Genomic DNA, 25,416 nt, shown 5'->3' with positions numbered 1-25,416 from the left:
GTAAAGGTTAGGTGCCATCGTTACTCCACCTAATTTTATCTCTCCATTAGAGCTAACAAAAAATGCAGAATTTAACTCTCTCCTTTATTAAGGCAATGAAAAGACTGTACAGATTTCATATTTTATAGCAAAGAAACAAATTGTGCAAATACTTATGTCAAGATATGCTGAAGACCTTCAGATATCACAAACCCAAATGCCTTCTGTGTTACAGCATTATCCACAATAGCCTAGAAGTGCAAACAACCAAATGTCCGTCAACAGACAAAAGGTAGATGTATACAATGGGATACTACTCAGTCATGGAAAGTGATGAAGTTCTGCTACATGCTACAACACGGTAGCCTTAACATGATGCTAAGTGAAATAAACAGACATAAAAAAGACATAAAAGGATACATAGTGTATGCTTCCACTTAGATAAAATATCTAGAATAGGCAAATTCACAGAGATTGAAAGTAGAATAGTGGCTACCAGAAGCTGTGAGGCAATGAGGAATATTTCTGTTTGGGGTGATGAGAAAGTTTTTGAAATAGTGGTGATGGTTATACCACATTGTAGGTGTGGTGATGCCACTGAATCATATACTTTAAAATGGTTTAAATAACAACTATCACTTTGAACATATTTATCACATATGTAGAGAAAAGAAGGTTAACAAATGCCCAGTGTTTTACTTAAGACTTCTTACTGATTAGGGGAGATTACCTAAAGAAAACATCAAGATGTAGGAGTTCAATAAACTACAGAATTACAATCGTAGATAATAAACTCATCTTTTCCATGAGTAGATATTTTAATCTTTTGAATTTAATATATTTTTTTAAATTTTTATTTATTTATGATAGTCACAGAGAGAGAGAGAGAGAGAGGCAGAGACACAGGCAGAGGGAGAAGCAGGCTCCATGCACCGGGAGCCCGATGTGGGATTTGATCCCGGGTCTCCAGGATCGCGCCCTGGGCCAAAGGCAGGTGCCAAACCGTTGCGCCACCCAGGGATCCCTGAATTTAATATTTGATAAAAGACTTAAAAATATATAAAGCAACCACATGTGTACTAGTAAAGTCAGAAGACCTATCAAAGATACTGATGTAGGGATTGATCATTACCCATAATCAATAGCTACTGCAGGCTTAGTCTTTCAAAACCAAAAATCTAAATGTGGGCCGGGACTCTCTGAAATATGGTATAGAACTAAATAGGCAAAGAATCATCCAACCAGATTACAGCAGCATCTTGGGCTACCACAAAATAAAGTAACTACTCATCTGCCTAAGATTATAAATATCAAAACTGAGGCCTTCACTCAAGACCAGATTGCTTTCATGTATAATTTAGCACATCAACTAAAAGGAAGTTGGGAATTCCTGAAAAAAAAATCTTTATTCTTCCCTATACATCTTCACTGAAATTAAAATAAATTGGGGAGTCACTGCCCACCCCAAATTTCATATTATATTTACTTTGTAATGCCATTGGCAACACATGACCAGGCTATAAACCTAGTTTAAAGGCATATATTTTGATCTAGTGGCAGAATGATTTTAAAAAATACAGAAACCAAACTCAACACCCAAAGAACAAATAATCCAGTCAGGAAATGGGCAGAAGACATAAACAAGTATTTCTCCAAATAAGACATACAGATGGTCAACAGACATATGAAAAATTGCTCAAATCACTTGGGATCAGGGAAACACAAATCAAAACCACAATGAGATACCACCTCACACAAGTAAGAATGGCTAAAATTAACAAGTCAGGAAACAACAAATGTTGTTTTGGCAACATGTGGCAAAGGATGTGGAGAAAGGGGAACCCTCTTACACTGCTGGTGGGAATGCAAACTGGTGCAGTCACTCTGGAAAACAGTATGGAAGTTCCTCAAAAAGTTGAAAATAGAGCTACCCTACATCCCAGCAATTGCACTACTAGGTATTTACCCCAAATATACAGATGTAGTGACCAGAAGGGGCACCTGCACCTCAATGTTCATAGCAGCAATGTGCACAATAGCCAAACTATGGAAAGAGCCTAGATGTCCATTGACAGATGAATGGATAAAGAAGATGTGGTATTATATATACACATACACAATAGAATACTACTCAGCCATCAAAAAAATCTTGCTATTTGCAATGATGTGGATAGAACTACTAAGTGAATTAAGTCAATAAGAAAAAGACAATTATATGATCTCACTCATATGTGGAATTTAAGAAACAAAACAGAGGATCATAGGGGAAGAGAGACAAAAATAAAATAAGATGAAGTCAGAGAGGGAGACAAACCATAAGAGACTCTTAATCATAGGAAACAAAGTGAGGATCGTTGGAGGGAGGGGGTGGAGGGAGGGGGTGACTGGGTGATAGGCATTAAGGAGGGCACATGATGTGATGAGCACTGGGAATTATATAAGACTGATGAATCAGGGACTTCTACCTCTGAAACTAATACTATGCTATATGTTAATTAATTGAATTTAAATTTAAAAATAGAAAATATTAAAATACTTACATAGTTTAATAAATTTCACATCTTATCATTATAAAAACCACATCCCATAAAGACTGGAGAATGATCAAGAGGAAAGAGCTTGCTAGTGTAATTTCAGCCCTGACACAGAAATTTTATATACACATATGTAATGTGTATGTACGTGCATACACACATATATAACATACATACATATATATGTATTTAAATTTTGATTTATTTTTAAATATTTTATTTATTCATATGACAGAGAGAGAAAGCATGAGTGAGCACTAGCAGGGGGGTGGCAGGTAGAGGGTAAGGGAAAAGCAGGCTCCCTGTTGAGCAGGAAGCCAGACATGGGGCTCTGAGGACTCTGGGATCACGACCTGAGCTGAAGACAGATGCTTAACTGACTGAGCCACCCAGGGGCTCCTAAATTTTTATTTTAAAGTTTGGTACTCACTAATGGGTCAAGATGTTTGGTAGGCTAAATCTGATAACTTTCTTTCCTTCTTGGACCATAAGAATAGGAGGATGAACTCTTGTTTAGGTCTCTAAACATAACTTTGGCCTCTCTTTTTTTTTTTTTTGGCCTCTCTTTAAAAAAAAAAATCATTATTTTTATCATATTCTCCATACACCAAATTCTTTTTCTGACTTCTCTTATATGTGTACTAAGAGGGCTTAAAAAAATGGAGAAGGCCTTTTTGTTCAGATTGGAAAAAAGAAGTTCTAGCCATTACTCTATTAAACTATGCACTACCTAGGGACACCTGAATACCCTACTTGCAAGTTAGTAATTGCAGCAAAAGTAATTTTGTTTTTTATTCCCATATGACTAGCTGATATAATATCACAGATATAAATCACTACTGGCAGCAGGAAAGTAATTAACTTTACAAAATTCAGCTCCCTAAGGATCAGTCCTAACTTCCAAATGTTGCTAAAACAAGAAAGTTAGAGAACTCTATATAAATAATTATATTATTCCCCCAGATTCCCTCTTGATATGACATACTAAAAGCTGCTAATGTATAAATCAAGGGAGAACAATTAGCAAAGTCATCAATCATTGGCCCACACTTGCATTATCAAAGTCAACTGTTTAAAATCTTTCCCCTTAGTTAGATGATTAAGAAATAGAAACGTTTCCAATGGCATTATTTTATAACTGGATGCTAAGATTGGCAAATGCTTCACATCTGATACCTATAAAGCATGACTGAAGACATTACTTTTCTGGAATACAAGAATTAATGAATGTTTAGTAAAATCAACATTAAACTCCAAGAGGGAACCCTGGGTGGCGCAGCGGTTTAGCGCCTGCTTTTGGCCCAGGGCGCGATCCTGGAGACCCGGGATCGAATCCCACGTCGGGCTCCTGGTGCATGGAGCCTGCTTCTCCCTCTCCTTCTGCCTATGTCTCTGCCTCTCTCTCTCTGTATGACTATCATAAATAAATAAAAATTAAAAAAAAAATAAGCTCCAAGAGATGGCTGTAGTATAATAAATAATAGTGAAAGGGAATATAAGGGAAGGGAGAAGAAATGTGTGGGAAATATCAGAAAGGGAGACAGAACGTAAAGACTGCTAACTCTGGGAAACGAACTAGGGGTGGTAGAAGGGGAGGAAGGTGGGGGGTGGGAGTGAATGGGTGACGGGCACTGGGGGTTATTCTGTATGTTAGTAAATTGAACACCAATAAAAAATAAATTAAAAAAAATAGTTATTTGGTCTTTGTCCCAGGTTCCTGGCAGAGAGCTCCTAAACCCTTGTAATTTACCATCTTTTGTATGCTAATGAACTGACTTCTTGAGTGGTTAGGTCCTAGATAGCTTCAGGATGGGGGCCTCTCACCAGAAAAATCAGCCCAGTGGTTAGGAGGTTAGAATTTACAGTACCTCCCCACCTCTGGGGAGGTGAGGGAGGCTGAAGATTGAGCTCAATGGCCAATGATTTAGTCAACCTACATAAGAAAACCTCAGAAAAATCCCTAAGCAACAGGGTTACGAGGGTTCCTAAGTTGGTTGGGCACATTCCTGTGCCAGAAAAGGCAGTGCACTCTGACTCCACCCAGACAGGCCCTCTGGATCTCCCCCTATATACTTCTTCAGCTGCCAGCCCATTCCTTTCTTTTTAGGGAGAGAGCAGGAGTGAGGTGAGGAGAGAAGGAATCTTAAGCAGGATCCCCCAGCGTGAGCCCCAGGTGAGGCTTGATCTCAACAACCCTGAGATCATCACCCAAAATCAAGAGTCAGACTTCAAATTTGCTAACTTCAAGTAGTGTCAACCACATCACATTCTTGACCTAGGTGGTGTTACAGGATTGGAAAATTGTTGGATATCAGAAAAAAACTAACAATATAAAACATGCAAGCAAAGGATAGATGACCACCCAATATAGATACGTTGAAGATACTCTATACTGAGTGGGCAGAAAGAGAATTTTTTAAAGGATTCTTTTGAGATTAAGATCCTTAAAAATGGAAATGCAAACAGAAAATTTATGAATTTTCCAACTGTTCTTTCCTGCTGTATGCGTCAAGTTTTTCAATACTACTTGAAAAAACAAAAACTAAAAACAAAACCTCTGATGAGGAGATAGAACTGTCATGTAAATTTTAAGGCAAATTATATCTCCATTTAGGATTCCATAGTATTGTTCTCTCTCAGGAACTGGAAGATATATATATTCAAAGTGGATCACTGGCTGATGCTTTGCACTTAGTCAGGAGGAAGGCAGAAAGTTAATAGTTAAAAAGCAGAAGCCAAAAAAAAGACAGTAAAACAAAAGCCAGGAAAATTCAGATAATTATGTAACAATTAACTTACATGTGCTCAAATGCAATCTTACATATATCAGAAAAAGAGTTAAATGATGACAATATTAACTTTTGCATAAGTTGGTCCCTCAATTGATGAACTCGCTCTTGGACCTTTTTGTATTTTAATACACAAATACACTGCTACCAAGATATTAAGATGTCGTTAGGGACCTGAGAGATATAACCAACCCAACAGTTTAACTTATGATGGAACCAGCTTATAATGGCTCTGTGCTTTGGTTTTGGGGCTTGCTCACCTGAATCACACACAGTGGCAATGTCACCTGTAGTTTCACTGGCAGACACTGCTGTGACAGGACTTTTGTGTCCCGCCAGGCTTTGTACATAGCATAGCCTGAAAGACCAAAGACAAATCATTAAATGTAATTATATTCTCTTATATAATTCCTTTCCTTAGGGTATGGATCAATTATCCAATTATCCATAAGGCATTCCCCACTATATTCCTATTTGATCTTTTGATTTCAATTCAATTACAAAGTAAAGTTTATATTTCATGCTTAAAATAATCATAATGCAAAGACATTATTTTAGTGCATCTGTTTCACACAGGAAGAACTGAAACATAGAGACATCTATGTTTGAGTTGGAGACCTTCTTCTGTACCTGTTTAAGTCCCATATGATGCAGGTTCCATCTCTGCTCACACTTATCATTATGCTGTAGGGTTTGCAAACAAATAAGCTGGTTATCTCTTCTGTGTGCCCATACAGATGTATCTGAGACTCCATTTCTATCTCTGAGGGCTGAAATTTTAAAAAGTCAGTGAAGTATAAGATAAAAAAGCATGACAGAAGTTTTCCTAGTACTATGTCTCAAAAATAAAAACAACTCAATTGACTCAAACATTCTTCTCAAGCATAATATGTTTCAATCCACTGTAGTTCAACTCTTTCCTGAAGAGTAAAACTAATTAACCATTAAAATTTTTTAATTCTCCACAATTTCAAGAATTAAAATGTTTTTCATTTTTTTGTCTTCTTGTCCAGTCACACATATATTTTTATAGTTATGATTACTGCCACCCAAATAACTTATAGTTTGTATTTAAATATTCTCCCCCAAAAAAATTCTCTCATAAGTATTTTCTATTTTTGACATTGTCTTCAAAATGATTTTAATGGTGTTATGATATTCTATACAGTTGGCATGCCATAATTTACTTGAGCATTTTTATTGATAGACATTTAAGCATTTTATTGATAGACTAAACTTTTATAGCTCTTCTGAATTATTTCTTTACAATAAATTTCCAAAATCCTATTAGTGAATTAGCGAATACTAATAATTTTATAGTTAGTGTACACTGTACTTAGTGTACTCTCCAAAGGTATTATACCAATTCATGATGCCACCAACAGTAACACTCGAACACCACCATTACTTGTCCATAGTTACAGATTGGTTTTCTAAATGAAAGATTGCAAACTGATGTTCCTAGGTCCATGTTGGCTCACAGATGCCAGGTGTCTATACTAGGTTTGACACTTGTTTTCATTAGACTAAGCTGTTTATTGTCTTAAAGTATTTCAATATTGCCACTTCAAAGGATATAGGAAAGTAGAAAGAATAAGTATAATAAAAAGCTGTATGCTGGCCACTCAGTTAAACTAATCCTAATATTTTATATAATCAGTTCTTTAACCAAAGAAAAAATTAAACATTACACACTTTGTGTATTGTCCTATTTCTTTTGTCCGAAGTTACTACCTCCTGAATTATTTGTTTCCCTTGTATGTAGAACATATGTTTTACTATATGTTGCCATAACCCAAAACAACATATTATATGGTTTTTCATGTTGACAAATCACTTTATATGTGTGCTATTATTCTTTACGTATCTTTTGTATCTTGCTTTTTTGTTTACCACTGTTTTGGAAACATATCTGTGTTGATATAGTAGCTGCCACTCATCTATTTTAAGTGCTATATAATCCAGGGTTTTATTCACAGAAAAAGACCTACTTTACGCTAAAAGAATCAAATGACCAGGCAAAATACCAGGCTCACATTCTTAGAACAACTGGCTTCTCAGCTCTGTAGCAGTCTCGGACATGAGACCCTCAACCAAATACAATCACAGAGAGATGTGCTTTCACAAGGGCCAGAGTCCCAGGCCTGAGTCCCTGCTGTCTCTCCTCTGTGACCCTCCCCACAGGGCCAGGAATCTGCAGGGCCCAAGGGTTGTGCCCCAAACCCTTTCAGACCTTGCTTTAGGGTACCTGGAACCAAGGAATTCTCTGACGGAAAACGCCTAAACTCCTTTCTAAGTTTCTGAAAATTTCCCAGCTTTTAAATGTCAATGAAGGTTGCTTTAAATCGCATTTGTATTACAACCAACTTTAACTTTTTCACATATTCGTTTTCTTACATGTAAATTTGTGTGTTTTCTGTATTATTATATTAAAAAAAAATTGGGACGGCTGGGTGGCTCAATGGTTGAGCATCTGCCTTTGGCTCAGGGCATGATCCTGGGGTCCAGGGATGAGTCCCAAATTGGGCTCCCTGCAGGGAGCCTGCTCCTCCCTCTGCCTGTATCTCTGCCTCTCTCTGTGTGTCTCTCATGAATAAATAAAATATTTAAAAACAAATTATTTGGTGGTGCCTAGGTGGCTCAGATGGTTAAGCCTCTGACTACCTGCTCAGTGGGGAGTCCGCTTCTCTGCCTCTCTCTCTGCCCTTCCTCCTGCTCATGTGCTCTCTGTTAAAATTAATTAATTACTTTTTAATTAATTAATTAAAAAGAAAATAAAAACTTATTTGGAGGAATTCCTCTACTTGTGGAATAGAATGCAAATATCTTCCCTGTTTCTGCTGGATGACCTGGACCACCATATCAGTCTACAGACACCTTACCTAAGTCAAGTCTTGAGATCTGGACAACTTAGAGAATTCCAACCCAGGCTGTAATTCCATGCAAGAGGTGGCCCCACTTGGCTCATCCTCACCCTTAGGGTATAGTCCTTCAGGGACCAGCCTTTGGAGGAGGGTGTCCTTGGGACTCCCCAGCTTGCTCAGTCCTTGGGTATTGTTATCTATTCCTTTCACAAGAGCTGTCTCCAGAACTGACAAACGCCCTCAAGCAAGAGCTCCTCCCTGACTACTTACCTCTCTGGCTTGGGAATCATAGAGTTTGTCAACAATTTGATGCTTTAATTACACACACACACACACATATGTGTATGGTTTTTTTAACTGCATGATCATGAATAATATTTATAAGGTACATACAGGACTCCTATCCTGCAGTGATTCTTAATATTTTTTTTAGATTTTACACTTTATTTTTTTATTTTTTAAAGATTTTATCTACTTGAGAGAGAGCGAGCGAGAGAGAGGAGCAGGGGGAGCAGCAGGCAGAGGGAAAAGCAGAGTCCCCACTGAACAGGGAGCCCGACATGGGGCTGGATCCCAGGACTCTGGGATCATGACCTGAGCCAACAGCAGATGCTTGACCAACTGAGCCACCCAGGCGCCCCTAGATTTTATACTTTAAAATTATTTCAAGAGTTGGTGTTACTACATGATTCCCTGACAGATCAGAAAACCATTTCCATGGGCAGAATAGGAACCATGGCCTACTTTGTTTAAAAATGCTCTTGAGGGGCACCCTAGGTGGCTCAGTTGGTTAAGCATCTGACTCCTGGTTTCAGCTTAGGTCATGATTTCATGGGCCATGAGACTGAGCACTATGTCTAGCTCCAAACTCAGCAGGGAGTCTGCTTGAAGAGCAGACTATGCCCCTCCCCCTCCTCTAAAATAAATAAATAAATCTTTTTAAAAATTGCTCTTGAGTGACATAATACTATCTCAGATAAACCTCATATATATATACTCCTGCCACCACTGATTCAGAACAGAAATGTAGGTGTTTACTTATATGAAGATGAGGTGGCCATACTATTTGTTCAGTGAAAAAAATGACTCAAAAGTAAATATTTTAAAATCAGTTATCACTTTTATTTTTTATTTTTTTTAAATATTTTATTTATTTATTCATGAGAGACAGAGAGAGACAGAGACATAGACAAGGGAGAAGCGGGACTCGATCCTAGGACCCTGGGTTACGACCTGAGCCAAAGGTAGATGCTCAGCCACTGAGCCACCCAGGTGCCCCCAGTTATCACTTTTAGAAGACATTCTTCTCTAATATATAAATGGCTTATAATAATTCCTTATAACAAATCAACTTATTCATCTTTACCTAGCATACATTGTAGAAGATGATCTTGAGAAATTCAACAGAAACTTAACAATATTCAGAATTAGATATGCTTCACTAGCTAAGGACCATATTTCATAAGATCCTCTTGGAAGTATTTTCTAACAACAATTATTTTGGTCATATCCTATATGGCACTTGGGGAGCCTGTCTTTTGTCCCTGTTAAAGCTATGAGGCAAATGAGAACATAAATACTTTTAGAACCCTGGTGTTCAGTGGGTTGGGAGAAACTAGAACATGAGGTGCCTTCTGCTAGCCCTATAGGCAGGGTCATGATGCAGCGTTTGGGATGCCAAAATGGCGACGAGGTCCCTGAGCAAAAACCACAACAGCATCCACAAAAACCCACATCACCTTCGCTCAGAGCAAACAATGATAAAACCATAGAGCTAAGATGAGTTTTTCAACATGATTTAAATAGTAACTGTTAATCTCATGACTTGATTATCTAATACTATTATACTTAGGAGAAAAAAGAAAACCCTTATAAATAAAGCTGAAAATCTTACTTTCAGGCAAATATATAACTGTGGGAAGGTAAGCAATGGAAGGCTTCACAAGCTTACAGTGACTTCCAAAGCAAAAGAAGCATATGTCTTGCCATACTCACACTGTAAGAGCTATACCTCTGATCTGCTACGTTTGAAGCTATGCTGTGCACAATTACTCCTATACTGACAACTTCGTCTTTTTTTCTTTAGCCCATACTACATACTGTGTTAGTGTACAATTAAAATGTTAAATTAAAATGAAAAACAGAAGTAAGGAAAACTAAGGACAAGGCTATTCAAAGTGCTGCAGAAAGCAAAAGAAAATAAAAACAAAAGCAGCAGAGGATCCCAGGGTGGTTCAGAGGTTTAGCGCCTGCCTTTGGCCCAGGGCCCGATCCTGGAGTCCCGGGATCGAGTCCCATGTTGGGCTCCTGGCATGGCCTGCTTCTCTCTCTGCCTGTGTCTCTACCAATCTCTCTCTCTATGTCTATCATGAACAAATAAAATCTTAAAAAAAAAAAAAAAAGCAGCAGCCAGTTTTTAAGTAGGAGCCTATGGTATGGTGCAAAATGATCTGAGTACACAAGTAGACAACTGCTCTAGCAGCAGGGATTAGAATATATTTGGAGAAAAAAGAAACAGAAGGGTGAGCTTAGAAGACAAATGTGATGTCAGAAGTAATATTAGAGATGCTATAAAATTAACATCAGCTTTAGGTCTTTAGGAGTAAAAAGAAGACACTTCTCTGCTGATACCTTGGCATTCTTTTTGTGCGGGTATATAAGAACTTACCTTGTCTATCTCTCTCGCCCTGCTTTGACCACACGCCCCAGCATCTCATATCTAAACTACACATAAAAGTATTCACCAGTCCCCAAGTTACCAAGCCTTTGTTTCCGTGGGGTTAGTTTCATGTCCCTGAAATACTCTGTTCTTTTCTCCAGTAGTGAAATGATCCTTTAAGATCCAGCTCAAGTGGAACTTTTCAGGCTTTCTGACGCCTGGCCGCTCCTCTGTGCTCTTCCAGCCTGTGTGTGAACCGATCTCAGAGCACACGAGCACGTGCTTCCTTGTTCTGCAATAACCTGGACTTGCCTGTCTCCTGAGAAGGGCCCTGCACCAGAGCCCACCTGGGCCACTGCAGAGGCCAGTGGCACCCTTGCCTCCAGTCTCCTACCCCCAGGTGTTGGTCCTGCCAGGTGCTACAGTGGGCTGCCTAAAATGCTGATGGGATGGTATTACAACTGCTGAAAGCATTTTAATGGCTCCTTAGGCTAATGGATCCTTATGCCCCAGTGATCATGGGAAAGAACCTTAATAAGAGCTTAAAAGGGAATAAACTTGGACAGAAAAGTAAGAGGAACCTAGCATCACCCCATGCTAGGAAGACTGGATTCACCCAGTAGAAGATATTTAATATAATGGAATGTGATGGGCACTGGGTGTTATACACAACTGCTGAATTATTGAACACTGCATCTGAAACTAATATGTTGGCTAATTGAATTTAAATAAAGTAAATAAAATTAAATTAAAAATATTATAATGGAGAAAGCTATAATGGGGGGTAGAAGCAAAAGAAAGTTCTAAAATAAAATGATAATTATCTTGGTTCTAGAATAAAAGGATAATTATCACCCCAAATTTGCCATTTATCGTCAACAACACCACAGAGAGTTAATTCAAGAAAGGAACAACAGTAAATTAAAACAAGTATTGTATAATATGTCTTTTCTTCACTAGACTGTTTGATTAATTTTTAAATTGGAAATTCAGCAAATGGCTAAAATAAATTGAGTGGGCCACTTGGATTTTGCTACAGTCCAGAGACTGCAGGAAGGTTAAATATTAGGTGTTCTAAGCTTCCAAGTTTTACAGAAGCACTCTGGCCGACATTAAGAATACAGGCAAACAGACATCATGATGTCATGAAAAATTCTAAATACCAAACAGATCATGACTCAAAATACCATCTGTCTTTGATACCAAAAATAAGATCATAATAATTATTTTCAAAAGTTTTCATGATCCTAATAAACCTAAAACTAAAGAGTCAGGTATGTGACCTTTTACATTTTAAGAGCTCATGTGAAGAAAGGATTAAAGAACAAAAGACTGAAGCACAGACACTTTCAGTTAATCTTGTACCAATGAATTATATTTCATAAGTAATTTATTCTTCTCACAAACATGACAATCCCAAACTACCCATAAAATGAGTGCAGGACCTACCGTGCTGCTTGTAAACCTGTTTGCGTAAGCTGTGATGACCCCACACTTGCTCCCAGTGAACAGCTGGCAACTGTCAGGTACCCAGGCACAGCTAGTTACCTTCAAAATGATCATACGAAAAAGCATGAGAAATGCTTCAACTTCTCTGACAATTACTTAAATAATACATAACCACAAAATTTCATAAACATTTTACTTGAACTGATTAAAAAGGTGCAAGAGATAATAATATCCTGTAACTTTAAGCCAAGTGTCTTGGTGGTTTCCAAGTTAAAATGTATTATAATACCCCATTGTCTATGATGTTACATTTTTCTGTACACACACACACACACACACACACACACGGCCATTTGTTCCTCTGAAATTTAAACAAAATGATCCAGGATTGACTAGATCCAAGGTTGAGTATGTGTGTGTATGTGTGTGTGTGTGTGTGTGTGTGTGTGTGTGTGGTTTCATGTATTTACCTGATTTTTACTTTTTTTTTCTTTTTTCTGCTTTTGGTGGGAATTGGGGAACATACACAGAAAGGTATTGCTTCTCACAGTTCTAGACTGTTAAATAGTTGGAGAAGGAAAGATATGTGGAGACAAAGATCTCACATTATTCCTTGGAGACTGTAAACCCTTTAGTCCTGACCGTGGAGTACTATTCAAGGCCACTCAACTCTCTGGCTCTGGGCACCAGCTGACTACCAGCACTGCTTCCTAGCGGCTCTGCTCCCATGTGTCCCTTCTCCAGTACTGTCCCATGGCCCACAGTCCCCTCATGCTGCGCTAAGACAGAGGTCATCAGCCACTGACCTCATCCTCTTCCCTTCTTTGTGTGTCACATGTCATGCCTTCTGATTTAAAGGAGGAAGCCGGGGCAGCCCAGGTGGCTCAGCGGTTTAGCGCCGCCTTCAGCCCAGGGCCTGATCCTGGAAACCCGGGATAGAGTCCCACTTCAGGCTCCCTGCATGGAGCCTGCTTCTCCCTCTGCCTGTGTCTCTGCCTCTCTTTCTCTCTGTGTCTCTCATGAATAAATAAATAAATAAAATCTTAAAAGAAAAAAAAAAGGATGAAGCCCCTCTACTTTTAAGGGGCTATATACCCCTAGCTCTATACCACACCCAGGGTTCTGAGGAGCCCTGGTCCTTGCTCTCAGAATGTCAAGCTGTCTTTTGCTGGCTTCTTCCCCCAGACCTGCAAATGTGCTCAGGTGTCTGCTACCTTCAGAATGACTCTCTTTCATATTTGTAGGGTCTAATATTTCATTTTATTTTTTATTTTATTCTTTCTTAGAGTTCTTCCAGAGAATGAAGAGAAAAATGTATTTTTTTTATGTACAAAATAAAACTTAGTGTCACCATGTGGGTCTACCAAACCCTTCCTTAAACCTAAGTTCTATTACAGCATTTTAATAATTTCATCTTCCCTCTGTCTTGAAACATTTTGCTGTTTCATTACTGTAGGAATTATTTCATTACTACTCAACAATTATTCCCAACTCTTCTTAAAAAAAAGAAAAAAACAAGGAAAGGAAGAATAATGGATCTCTGGGAAGGAGAACATAATCTGTGAAGTAAACTGTCATCTTTTGGTTTTCTTATTGTACTGTCTAAAGAATGGTGTCATCTTTCAAGAAAGTATAAAGGAAGACTGGAGACACTGTTTCTGTACTCTGCTTTTAGCTTTCATTGAACACAGCTGGCAATTCAAAATTTTTCATATTCTACTGATAATAGAAAAAAGAAGAAAACTGAGAAATAAACTAGGTTTCTCGACTATGAGATCAGTCAGAAGGTGAAGGCAAAGAGATGGTAGGACCCTAATGATGAGACAGTGATCGTGGAAGTGAAATCTGAGTGTGGGTCCTCATATGATAACATCTTGGATGAATTTTCTCAAACTAAAGAACTACTGAGTGGATAATATATTTCTAAGGATGAAAATGAAAGGCAGTCATTTGACTGGAATTCTTTATTACAGGGTATTCTGCTTAAAGAATCTGGACAGGGGATCCCTGGGTGGCGCAGCGGTTTGGCGCCTGCCTTTGGCCCAGGGCGCGATCCTGGAGACCCGGGATCGAATCCCACATCAGGCTCCCGGTGCATGGAGCCTGCTTCTCCCTCTGCCTGTGTCTCTGCCTCTCTCTCTCTCTGTGACTATCATAAATAAATAAAAATTAAAAAAAAAAAAGAATCTGGACAATCCTGTTTTGCTAAAAGGACTTAAGACCGTGTTCTTTTGTCTTTAAAGATGCTTGTGTGCCAAACTTTACACGGTGGAAGTAATTTTGCCATGCTTAAATTCTTATTAATATTTCTAATAAGGTTATTTTCCACTGTCTTATGCTTACTTTTGTTAGTTTACACTATACTAACAAAAGTAAGCATGATCTTTTTTTCAGGTATATTGAAGTTTAAGCAAACTGTTCTCCTTTCATTGCCAGAAATCCCCACAAGTAGCAGCTTACTCCATTTCTAAGGTGCTCAGGGAACGGGGAGATGTTAGGACACATGAATAGGCAGGAGATGTTATGTAGGTAATGGGAGTCATGGCAAAAGAATTTCCCACCGAAAGAAAGACACTCACAGAAAAAGGGTTTAACATACAGTTTAGTATGGGAAAAAGTTGTGGCAGTATTTTATATATACACACACACACACACACACACACACACACACACACACACAGTCTATATACAGTTTACACACAACTAGAAACATTTTTACAACAGCTTTAGGAGAGAGTAGTGGGGAGTACTATTACACCAGTTTCAAAGAAGTGGAAAGAACAAGTTTGGAAGGGTTAAGGTGCATGCCAAAGGCTAGAGAGTAAATAACAAAGCCAGGACACTAACACAGATCAGAGGGCTTTAGTTGGGCCGGATGCTCTTTCTATACATCATGACGTGATGCCTGAATACCCAGTCCATTTAGCAAAACCAAGTACAGAAGATAGCACTCTGGTTACAGAAAATGACAGAGTGACAAAAGGCAAGTAAACAGAGAAGAAAGCAGTGTTGATTTTGTTCCAACACTGTGCCTATTGCTGATGCTGACTAGGTCTCAATAAGATACTGGGGGGAAGACAAATTTTGGGAACACAGGATAGCAATGGTCAGGGAATCTGAGCACTGTAAACACTGCCTAAATCCAGTGTCATCAGCTTCCTGGGAAGATTAAGTGTAGAATATTAAAGACCAACGCTACCAGTCTGGCTCCTTTCTAAAGCATTACATGTAATTATTATGATAAAGTACTTCGTAAAAAACGTTACCTGATACTGTTGTGAACTTTGTATAAAGTTTATTGGAGGCTCACTCTGTTTACTCTTCAGCCTTAAAATATTGTCAGCGTATCCCCAGCTCAGGATGGCTGACCACTGAATGTCAGTACTGTTCATGCTTCTCACACCTCAAGAAGGAGAAAGAAAAGTATCAGATTGCCATAGCTCCACTGTTATTTGGCAGCCCCCTAAAATGGCGGGTTAAAAGCTGAAGTTTACATAGCAGAACACAGTATCTTTCCAGTGCAAATCACCTTTGTATTCATTAGCTGGACCAATTTAAGGTAGTTTTATTCCTTTAATACTAATGAAATTCTAAGAGTGGAACTAATTCTTTTTCACTCATGGTGTTTTGGTTAGGATTTATTTGAGTTAGTACTAAAATGTCTGTTAAATTTTTATAGAAGACGATAGTCAAGCTTACTCCATTCATGTTCTGTGACCCTTTTGCCTTTAAAAATAAATATAAACTAGACACTGTTTAAATAACTTTGTATTTAAAAGTTATTTAAAAGCCACCCCAGTGGCTCAGCGGTTTAGCGTTGCCTTCAGCACAGGGCGTAATCCTGGAGACCCAGGATCGAGTCCCACGTCGGGCTCCCTGCATGGAGCCTGCTTCTCCCTCTGCCTGTGTCTCTGAACCTTTCTCTCTCTCTATGTCTCTCGTGCATAAATAAATAAAAAAAATCTTTAAAAAAATAACTTTGTAGCTACTGCCTGGACAACCATCAATACTAGAAAGAACATTGCTACCCTAGAAGCAATACCTATCCTGCAAAGAGATCATTTAATCCTGTCAACTGCAAGGGCTTCGCATAGTAGACTTTGATTTAATGAGGTTCTGCTCTTTTTCTCTTTTTTACAACATAGTTTTATGTCCTTTAGGGATAAAGATTTGGTCTTTTTTTTTAAAGATTTTATTTTTGCATGAGAGACATAGAGAGAGGCAGAGACACAGGCAGAGGGAGAGGGAGAAGCAGGCTCCATGCAGGGAGCCCAACATGGGATTTGATCTTAGGTCTCCAGGATCACACCCTGGGCTGAAGGTGGTGCTAAACCACTGAGCCACTGGGTTTGCCCAGATTTGGTCATTTTGTCATCCTTTTTCAGTACTGTTCATAATCTATGCCTTGTTGGTATGCTTAATATAGCTAATGTAGCATAAATTGCTATAATTGGTACCACTCTTGAAATCTGCATTGCTTAAGTCCCTTAAGGAGAGAGAATGTGCTCTATTTATTCCAGCACCTAGAAAAATAAGCCCACATATAGAGGACTAAAACAAATATATATTTGTTGAAAGAATCAATAGCACAGTGAAGATGTAATTCAGATTTTTGTTTTCTTTTGTTGAGTACAATACCAAATGTTGACATCAGTTTTGCAACAAAGGAGTTGGAATATACCCATTTAATAAAAGCTCCTCTAAATATAAGCTGCTAGGGAAAGCAATCACATTCCATGAATCTCAGGGCTGATCAAATTCTACCATAATGCTTGGCATGTAGTGGGCACTCAATGAATGAAGTACATCTAGTAACTGTCCCCAGTTTCTTGTTCTAGCACTTATAAGATGCGCCATCTCCCTCTCTCTCTCTCTCTCTCTTTTTTTTTAAGAAAAATAAACTTCTCCTTTATTATTTTTTAAGGATTTTATTTATTTATTCATGAGAGACACAGAGAGAGGCAGAGACATAGGCAGAGAGAGAAGCAGGCTCCATGCAGGGAGCCCAACATGGAACTCGATCCCAGGACTCCAGGATCATGCCCTGGGCCAAAGGCAGGTGCTCAACTGCTGAGCCACCCAGGCGTCCCTCCTTTACATATTAAGGCAGTGAATCTTAAACAGGAGTTCTCAAGAAAATGGCGTATCCAGCAAGCCTAGGCTTGGACTTGAGCATCAGAGATTCTGACATTGTGGCTCAAATGAGATCCAGGCAAGAATATTTTGAAATTCTGAAAGCATTGTAGGCAATTTGGAGGCACAATTTTCAAGTAATTGGCCTACACTGGGTTTAAGATATCAAAACCTTATTAGTTACATTGTTTTATGCATGTATAGCACAGCAAAACCAGTTACTCAATGAAATAGCACTCAACACCTTGCAGCTGTAGCATGTGACTAAACTCCCATCTGCTAGCTGAGCTATTACTCCCAAAGCCAATACAGTGCATTCTTGTGTGCTGGGTGCAGCAATGAGAGCTCGCACAGTCCCTGGGCACAGGGTGCTGTGTAGCCTGATGGAACTTTACTGAGCACTCAGAACGAGTCAGGAATTGTGCTAATCATTCCCTATTTAATTTAATCTTTACACTAAATTACCCTATGAAGTAAATCCTTTTGTTATTCCCAATGTATACATCAAAAGCCAGGATTTAGAAGGTTTAAGTATTTTCTCAAGGTCAAACAGCTACTAAATTGCAGAGGTGGGTGGGATGCAAACTCAAGGCACTGCCCCTCCTGAGGCCAGTGTCTTGCATCTGTTATATTATACTGTTGTATATTATAATGGGTTGTATTATACCACTTCCCCACACAACCTAGATGCTGGCAAACCCCGAATACATTCTACAAGGGAATAAAGTACAATTTGAATGAACACAGCTATTAAGGGCTCTGAATATAGTGGCACAAATAAGATAGGTTGACAATTACATTTGACATATTTAGGTCTCATCGTGCTAACTGGTAACACTGCCCTTTTTCTTCTTCTCAACAGAGACAAACTTCAATCCACTTTAATTTTTTAAAGGTTAATTACTCACAGATTTGGTACTTTAAGTATTAGTAGTAAATTATTTGTAACACACCTCACAGCTAATTGCAACATATTGGTGAAAATAAACCACTGATATCACAATCATTACAATTAAACAGATTTATCTTATCCTACTAATTCACTAAACTTAGATAAAATGGTAAGCAGCCTCTTTTACTACTGAGAAGTATAAAGGCAATCATTGATTCTATGATATAAACAAGAGTAAGTCTAAAAAGAATTGTGGTCCAGCCAGCGCACTTCATTTCTTTGAGTGTCCTTGTTTAGCATGGGTAACATGCATCCTTATAGTGCAGGGCTATCCACGGTGGAAGGCTACACAGGCCCAAGGAGGACAGGGCATCAAAAATAATGTTAAACACAGTGTGACTGTCAGGAGGCATCTAGCCACCACATGCTGGCTTTTAGGTAAATCTGCACACACTTGATAGGAACAGTTGAGCATCCTCTCACAGATTTTAGTGCCCAAAGCCCATGCCTAGGGAGTAGGGAGAGTTTTTTTATGTTGAGCGAAATAGTTAATTACATTAACCATAAAGTAATTACAGCACTTTTCATGTGTTGCTGTTAGTGAGTTAGTGCACAAAGGGTGAGAAAAGCATCGCTTTCCAGGCACACCTGTTTTTAAAACCTATCTTCAAGGACTTCCTTGTCTTGTTCGTTTTAATCTCATGACTATACCTTCTGAAGTACTAGTTTTGCTGGTCAAATTAGACTGCCTATTCTGGGATTCAAGAGCCTCAAAAGGTACATCGCTGTAAGATTGATATTGTTTTCCTCTTGTGAGCATAACCATTTATTCTGGCCTTTGATTCCTCTCATTTCAAATGGCAATGCATTTAATCCTTTTTTTTTTCATACAGTATGATTAATTCTTACTTTGCACTAAATAGCCACAAATTTGAACGATTTTTCACCATGGACTCAAAACTTACAAGTAAAACAAAACAGCAGCACAGAGAAGCTGGAAACATCAAATCTCATGAAAAATATACCTAGAGAGATTCTCATTATGTTTTCTTTTACCTTGTTCTTTGCTGTATGTCATCAGAAGACAGAAATTTTGGGACAAACCACAGATGGCCCTGGTGGGTAGAGCCTGGAGAGAACCAAATCTTTCTCCATGGGGCTGGCTGAAACAGACCACAGGTACTGGAGCACTTGGAGAACCCACATACTCCCCCCACTTTAAGCCTTTTATCCATGACAAAGGACTCTAAAAGGAAAGTAAAAAGTATGATTAAAAAAAAAATAAAAGTATTAAATATAGAATGACTAATTTAATTTAAATTCTAAACAAAGAGTAAGCAACCTGATTATAAACTCTTTGTAGGCAAGGATTATTTTATATTTTTTTACTTCCCCCATACTTAGCATATAGAAATATATGCTTCTTCTTGCTAGACACAGTGATGAGAATACAGACAAAGCCCAGTCCTCATGGAGTTGTGTTCTAGCTGGGATGAGGGGCAGACAAGAAATAGAGGCATTCACATCAGGTGCTGAAAGCTCTTTGAAGAGGGAAGGGAGAGTGTTGGAGCTGCTAACTTAGATTTGTGATTTGTGATCAGGGAACTGAGGAAGGGACATCTGAGCAGAGAACTGAAAGAAATGAGAGAGCAAAGTGGGGCTTGTTTGGGGACAGGCCATCCTAGGTGGAGGGAACAGTCAACACAAAGATTGTGAGTGGAATGAGGCAGGTCAGTACCAGGCTCCTATTCTGAGAGGACACACAGCTCAGATCTTTACATGTACCAGCTGCAAAGTTAGCTAGCACTAAGTATAGTGTAAATCAAATGGAATCTATTACTTTTCAGGGATGTGCTATTAAATTATTTTGACATGATAAAAGAATAGAATAACTCTTAACTCTGAAACACAACATCGGTGATCTGGTTTTGGCAAATACTACCATACTGATGCTTTAAATTTGAATTTTATTGGTTGTATCACTTTGGTTTAACAGGCAAATTTGACATGTGAGCTATGAGCATAAAAATTTACATATGTTCTGCGTTCTATATTTAGTATATTTAAGTAACATTATTTTAAGAAATGATTGTCAAAACAAGGTCTGTGAAAACCATTTTCTCTTAAAATGGGTCATGGTTTCCTGCAGTTGGGGATGTGTTGCTTCTCTCTCCACTAAGATTCTTCCCAACCATCTAGCACCTTTTCATTTTCTGCCATTCCCCTCTGCAACCCTTACATTTTATAGTAATTCACAGTCTCCCATCGCATGCTGCTTTAATGATGAAGAATTCAGTTGAGGGTTAGAATCCATTTTACTCTTAAGGTTTGCCTGCTTTAGTTTTGTATTTCAAAGTAAAAATTATGGCAATACTTTTTACCATTACAATCTAGGGAGGCCAAAGACATAAGTAAGGTCCTCCCTTAATTGTAAGCCAAAACATCCACAGTTAGTACTTTTGGTGGAAGATAGCCATGGCCCTGCTGTGCATGTGTGTAAAGCCATACACATACACACAAACTATTCTCCAGTCCTGGACAATTCCTCTCCTCTGGCTGGCAGGTTCTTCTTAGGTCACTGCCCAGGGGGGCTTTCCCTGGTAGGAGTCCTCTGGGAGTTGGCCATCAGACCTGAGTTCCCCAAAGCACTCCCTTGTATCACTAACACAGCATTTACTACACACAGAATATTGCTGTGAATGATGTGCCTCTGTGTTCAATGGCTGCAGCACACCTTCTGGCTATAACTATTCTATTAGTTGTGGTGTCCCTAGGGCCTTGGAAGGGGCCTGTGGAATTGAATCAACTTTTTGTTGAATTCTATTGAAATTCAAATGCCAAATGATAATTGTCTTTCTCTGATTGACTTATTTTTTTTTTAATTTTTATTTATTTATGATAGTCACACAGAGAGAGAGAGAGAGAGAGAGGCAGACACATAGGCAGAGGGAGAAGCAGGCTCCATGCACCGGGAGCCCGACGTGGGATTCGACCCCGGGTCTCCAGGATTGCGCCCTGGGCCAAAGGCAGGAGCCAAACCGCTGCACCCCCCAGGGATCCCTGATTGACTTATTTTACGCAGCATAATACCCTCTACTTCCAACACATTGATGTAAATGGTAGGTATTCATCCCTTCTGATGGCTGAGTAATATTCCATTGTATATATACCATATCTTCTTTATCCATTCATCTGTCAAAGGATATCTTGGCTCCTTCCACAGTTTATCATTTGGTTTCACTCATAGGTGGAATATAAGAAATAGTAAAAGGGGCCATAAGGGAAGAAGGGGAAACTGGGAAAAATGAGTGAGGAAGACAAACCATGAGAGACTCCTGACTCTGGGAAACAAGCTGAGGATCACTGGAGGGAAGGAGGGCCAAGGGATAGGGTTAGTGGGTGACAGGCATTGGGGGGCACGTGATGGGATGAGCACTGGGTGTTATATGTTGGCAAATTAATTTAAATTAAAAGAAAAAAGAAATTCAAATGCCATACCGGATAGGTAATTTCTTTGACCTGTTCTCGGGTTTCCCTGAAAGCAAACTGCACCAACAAGCCCACAGCAGCAGGAAGCTCTCCTTCAAGGTTGAGCTTGGACCCAGGTCTGCTGGCATGGGCTGACTGGAACAACTGACGAGGGGTCTGGCCGTAGGTTTTTATCATGGTTTCTAGTGCGCGCCGCTGAACTGGATCTTCAACTGCAGAGACATCCATTCCAAAATATGTCTAAAGAGTGAAAGAGTACAAGAGAACAAGAGGTATATAAAATACAAGACCACCAAAGGGGAAACAGCAACTTGTTTTATTCTCTAGGTGGTAGTTTACTATCCTCTTTTTCAAATGGAAATGATTTTAAAATGTTTTTGATTAGTTCCTGGTTCACTGAGGGAAGAATAGAAGTATTCTTGGTCCCACTGAGAGAAGAACATAAGTAAAGTAATTGAAGTTTCTGAAAGGGGAAATGAAAATAATGTGTCTTGGTTGATTGGTGCTAATTATGTATGTTTATAAAACTTTTTTTAAAGATTTTATTTATTTATTCATGAGACACACACACACACACACAGAGAGAGAGAGAGAGAGAGAGAGAGAGGCAGAAACACAGGCAGAGGGAGAAGCAGGCTACACGCAGGGAGCCTGATGTGGGACTCGATCCCTGGACTCCAGGATCACACTCTGCCTCCAGGGCCGAAGGCAGATGCTCAACCACTGAGCCACCCACGGATGCCCTATAAAACCAACTTTTAATTTAAGACCAAAAGATATCATAGAAGACTTCATTTATATGCACAGCAAAGGAAATCATCAGTAAAATGAAAAGTCAACCTACTGAATAGGAGAAAATATTCCCAAATCATACTTCTAATAAAAAGATTTATAGCCAAAAAATACAAAGAACTCCTACAACTCAACAGCAAAACAACAACAACAACAAAAAAACCTGATTAAAAGATGGGCAGAAAATCTGAATAGATATTTTTCAAAGAAGACATACAGATGGCCAAGAGACACATGAAAAAATGCTCAGTATCACTCATCATCAGGGAAATGCAAATCAAAACCACAATGGGATATCACCTGATAACCTGTCAGAATGACTACTACCAAAAAAGACAGGAAATAACAAGTGTTGGGGGCAGCCCTGGTGGCTCAATGGTTTAGTGCCGCCTTCAGCCCAGGGCCTGATCCTGGAGGCCCAGGATGGAGTTCCACATAGGGCTCCCTGCAGGGAGCCTGCTTCTACCTCTGCCTGTGTCTCTGCCTCTCTCTCTCTATGTCTCTCATGCATAAATAAATAAAATCTTTAAAAAAAATAACAAGTGTTGGTGAGGATGTGGAGAGAGAGGAATGTTTGCTCAGTTGGTGGGAATGTAAAATGGTGTACCCACTGTGGAAAATAGTATGGAGATTCCTCAAAAGTTAAAATGTTAAAAAGTTAACATTTCTATGATCTAGAAATTCCACTTCTGGGTATTTATCTGAAGAAAACAAAAACACTAGTTGGAAAAGATAGGTACTCCTGATGTGTACTGCAACATTATTATATATATTACAATAGCCAAGATACGGAAACTACTTAAGTGTCCACTTGTGGAAAATGGATAAAGAAAATGTGACACACACACACACACACATACACACACACACACACAGAGGAATATTATTCAGCCATAAAAGAGAATGAAATCTTGTGATAACACGGATAGGCCTTGAGGGCATTATGCTATGTGCAATAAGTGAGAGAAAGACAAATACCATATGATTTCAATTATACTGGAATCTAAACAAACAAATGAACAAACAAAAAACAATAAACCAAGCTCAAGGATACAGAGAACAGATTGGTGGTTGTCAGAAGTGAAGGGTAGGAGGTGGGTGGAGTGGGTTGAGAGTGTCAGAAGGTACAAACTTTCAGTTATGAAATACATCCTGGGATGTACTGTATAGCATGGTGACTATAGCTAATAAGACCACATTGCATATTTGAAAGCTGCTATAAGAATAAATCTTAAAAGTTCTCCTCAAAAGAAAAATAATTCTGTAACTATATATGGTGATGGATATTAACTGGATGTATTGTGGTGGTCATCCCAGAATATCTACAAATATCAAATCATTATGTTGTATATCAGAGACTAATATAATATTTTTTGTCAATTATACCTCAATTTAAAAAAACAAATGAGGCTTTTCTTTGGTCTTGTCTTTCAATGAAGACTGATGAAAAAATAAGCAAGATTTTCACTTAAGTTGATCCAAAATAACAAGCAGATTAGCAAGTGTATATATTTTTTCTGTAGCTGCCTGTCAAATAATGGTCAGAAAACTAAAATGAAGGGGTTAGTCAAAACGATTTCAGGTGGTCAACAAAACTGAACAAGACAATGTAATTTTCAGGTTATGGCAACAAAGAGGCAGAAGAAGAGTAGAGGATCCTGCCCCACCCTGATTTTCTCAGTTTGTAGAAATGAGGACTAGAAGTTCAAAGCCATTTGTATCTGCCTGAAATTATGTGCTATCCGAATACTCTTTTGTTCTTTGACATTAATATGCTTAAAGAAAGATTCTGATTCCTCTTCTTTCAAGACACAATGGCTGGTTTCACAGGATGATTTTCTGTTGCTAACTCATGTAGGGGCCAAGGGCAGCCTGCCCAAAGATGGGGCACTTTGGCATATTGGTTAGTTTATTTTAAAGATTTACCACTTATTTGAAAGACAGAGAGAGAGAGAGAGTGCAAGAGGATGCAAGTGCATGCACAGGAAGTGGGGGAGGGGCAGAGAGAGGGAAAAGGAGAATCCTAAGCATGGGGCTCAATCTCACAACCCTGAGATCATGACCTGAGCCAAATTCAAGACTCAGATGCTTAACCAACTGAGCCACCCAGGCATATCAATTTCATTTTAAATAAAAGTTACTTAGGAGATAGCCTGTGTAAGAAGACCCAGACCCTCCCCTGTCCCCCTGCAAGCAAGAAATAAATTTCCCATGTGAAAGGTACCCTCCCCATAGCAGGAACTAAAGAGGCATCTTTATCACCGGAGATGGGAAATTTAGAGTGGAAAAGGCTGTATAAACAATGCTTGTTACTTTTTACTAATTTAATACCCCAGCCCAAATTCTGTTTAGAAATCCTTACAAATTAAAGCTCTCAAAGTTAAGTTTTCTTTGTCCCATCAATTCTTCACAGATTTATTGTCTTTTTGTCTAAAAAGTATAGAAACTGCCTGCCTTGGTCATTTCATTAGGTCTTAATTTCATTATTGAGCCTCTGTGTGAACATAATTAAACTTTGGAGTTTTTTTTCCTATGAATCTGTCTTATGTAAACCTAACTCTTAGTCTAGCTAGAAGATCTTGAAGGGCAGAGAAAGAATTTTTCGTTCCCTTCACTCACATACATCATCTTGGAGAGGTCTATGAATATCAACTACTGAGGCATGTTTTCTCACCAATATATAGAAATTAGTAAGGAGCCTAGATTTTTGAGGTCTCTATCTATCCCTTTTTCCTGGGCAGAGGAGTCAGGAATTTTAACAGTAGTATCATTGAAACCCAAGCAAAGTCCTTCATGCTAGCATCCTTCTTATGACACGAAGCTGAAGAGAAAGCAG

The 25,416-nt window shown here is 38.8% G+C and overlaps 1 protein-coding gene across 6 annotated transcripts in view; it reads right to left on the bottom strand.

Moving 5' to 3' along the window:
• The window catches only part of LYST (lysosomal trafficking regulator), a 189,270-nt gene that overhangs the window by 4,695 nt on the left and 159,159 nt on the right, over positions 1–25,416 (bottom strand). For 5 of the 6 annotated variants that reach the window (XM_038533839.1, XM_038533842.1, XM_038533843.1 and 2 more), the window contains exons 45-50: positions 21,798–22,028; positions 19,356–19,545; positions 15,541–15,677; positions 12,275–12,373; positions 5,933–6,072; positions 5,563–5,660 (exon numbers count right to left, since the gene is read on the bottom strand). In XM_038533839.1, the coding sequence (XP_038389767.1) occupies positions 5,563–5,660; positions 5,933–6,072; positions 12,275–12,373; positions 15,541–15,677; positions 19,356–19,545; positions 21,798–22,028 (895 nt within the window). Of the gene's footprint in view, positions 1–5,562; positions 5,661–5,932; positions 6,073–12,274; positions 12,374–15,540; positions 15,678–19,355; positions 19,546–21,797; positions 22,029–25,416 lie in introns of those variants that run through there. The other variant, XR_005357742.1, reaches the window with a different exon arrangement.

This window comes from Canis lupus, chromosome 4 (assembly GCF_011100685.1).
Source record: "Canis lupus familiaris isolate Mischka breed German Shepherd chromosome 4, alternate assembly UU_Cfam_GSD_1.0, whole genome shotgun sequence".
In the NCBI taxonomy this organism is placed as follows: domain Eukaryota; kingdom Metazoa; phylum Chordata; class Mammalia; order Carnivora; family Canidae; genus Canis; species Canis lupus.
Note: the sequence above shows the minus strand (reverse complement) of the source record. Positions and strands in the feature narration are given on the sequence as shown.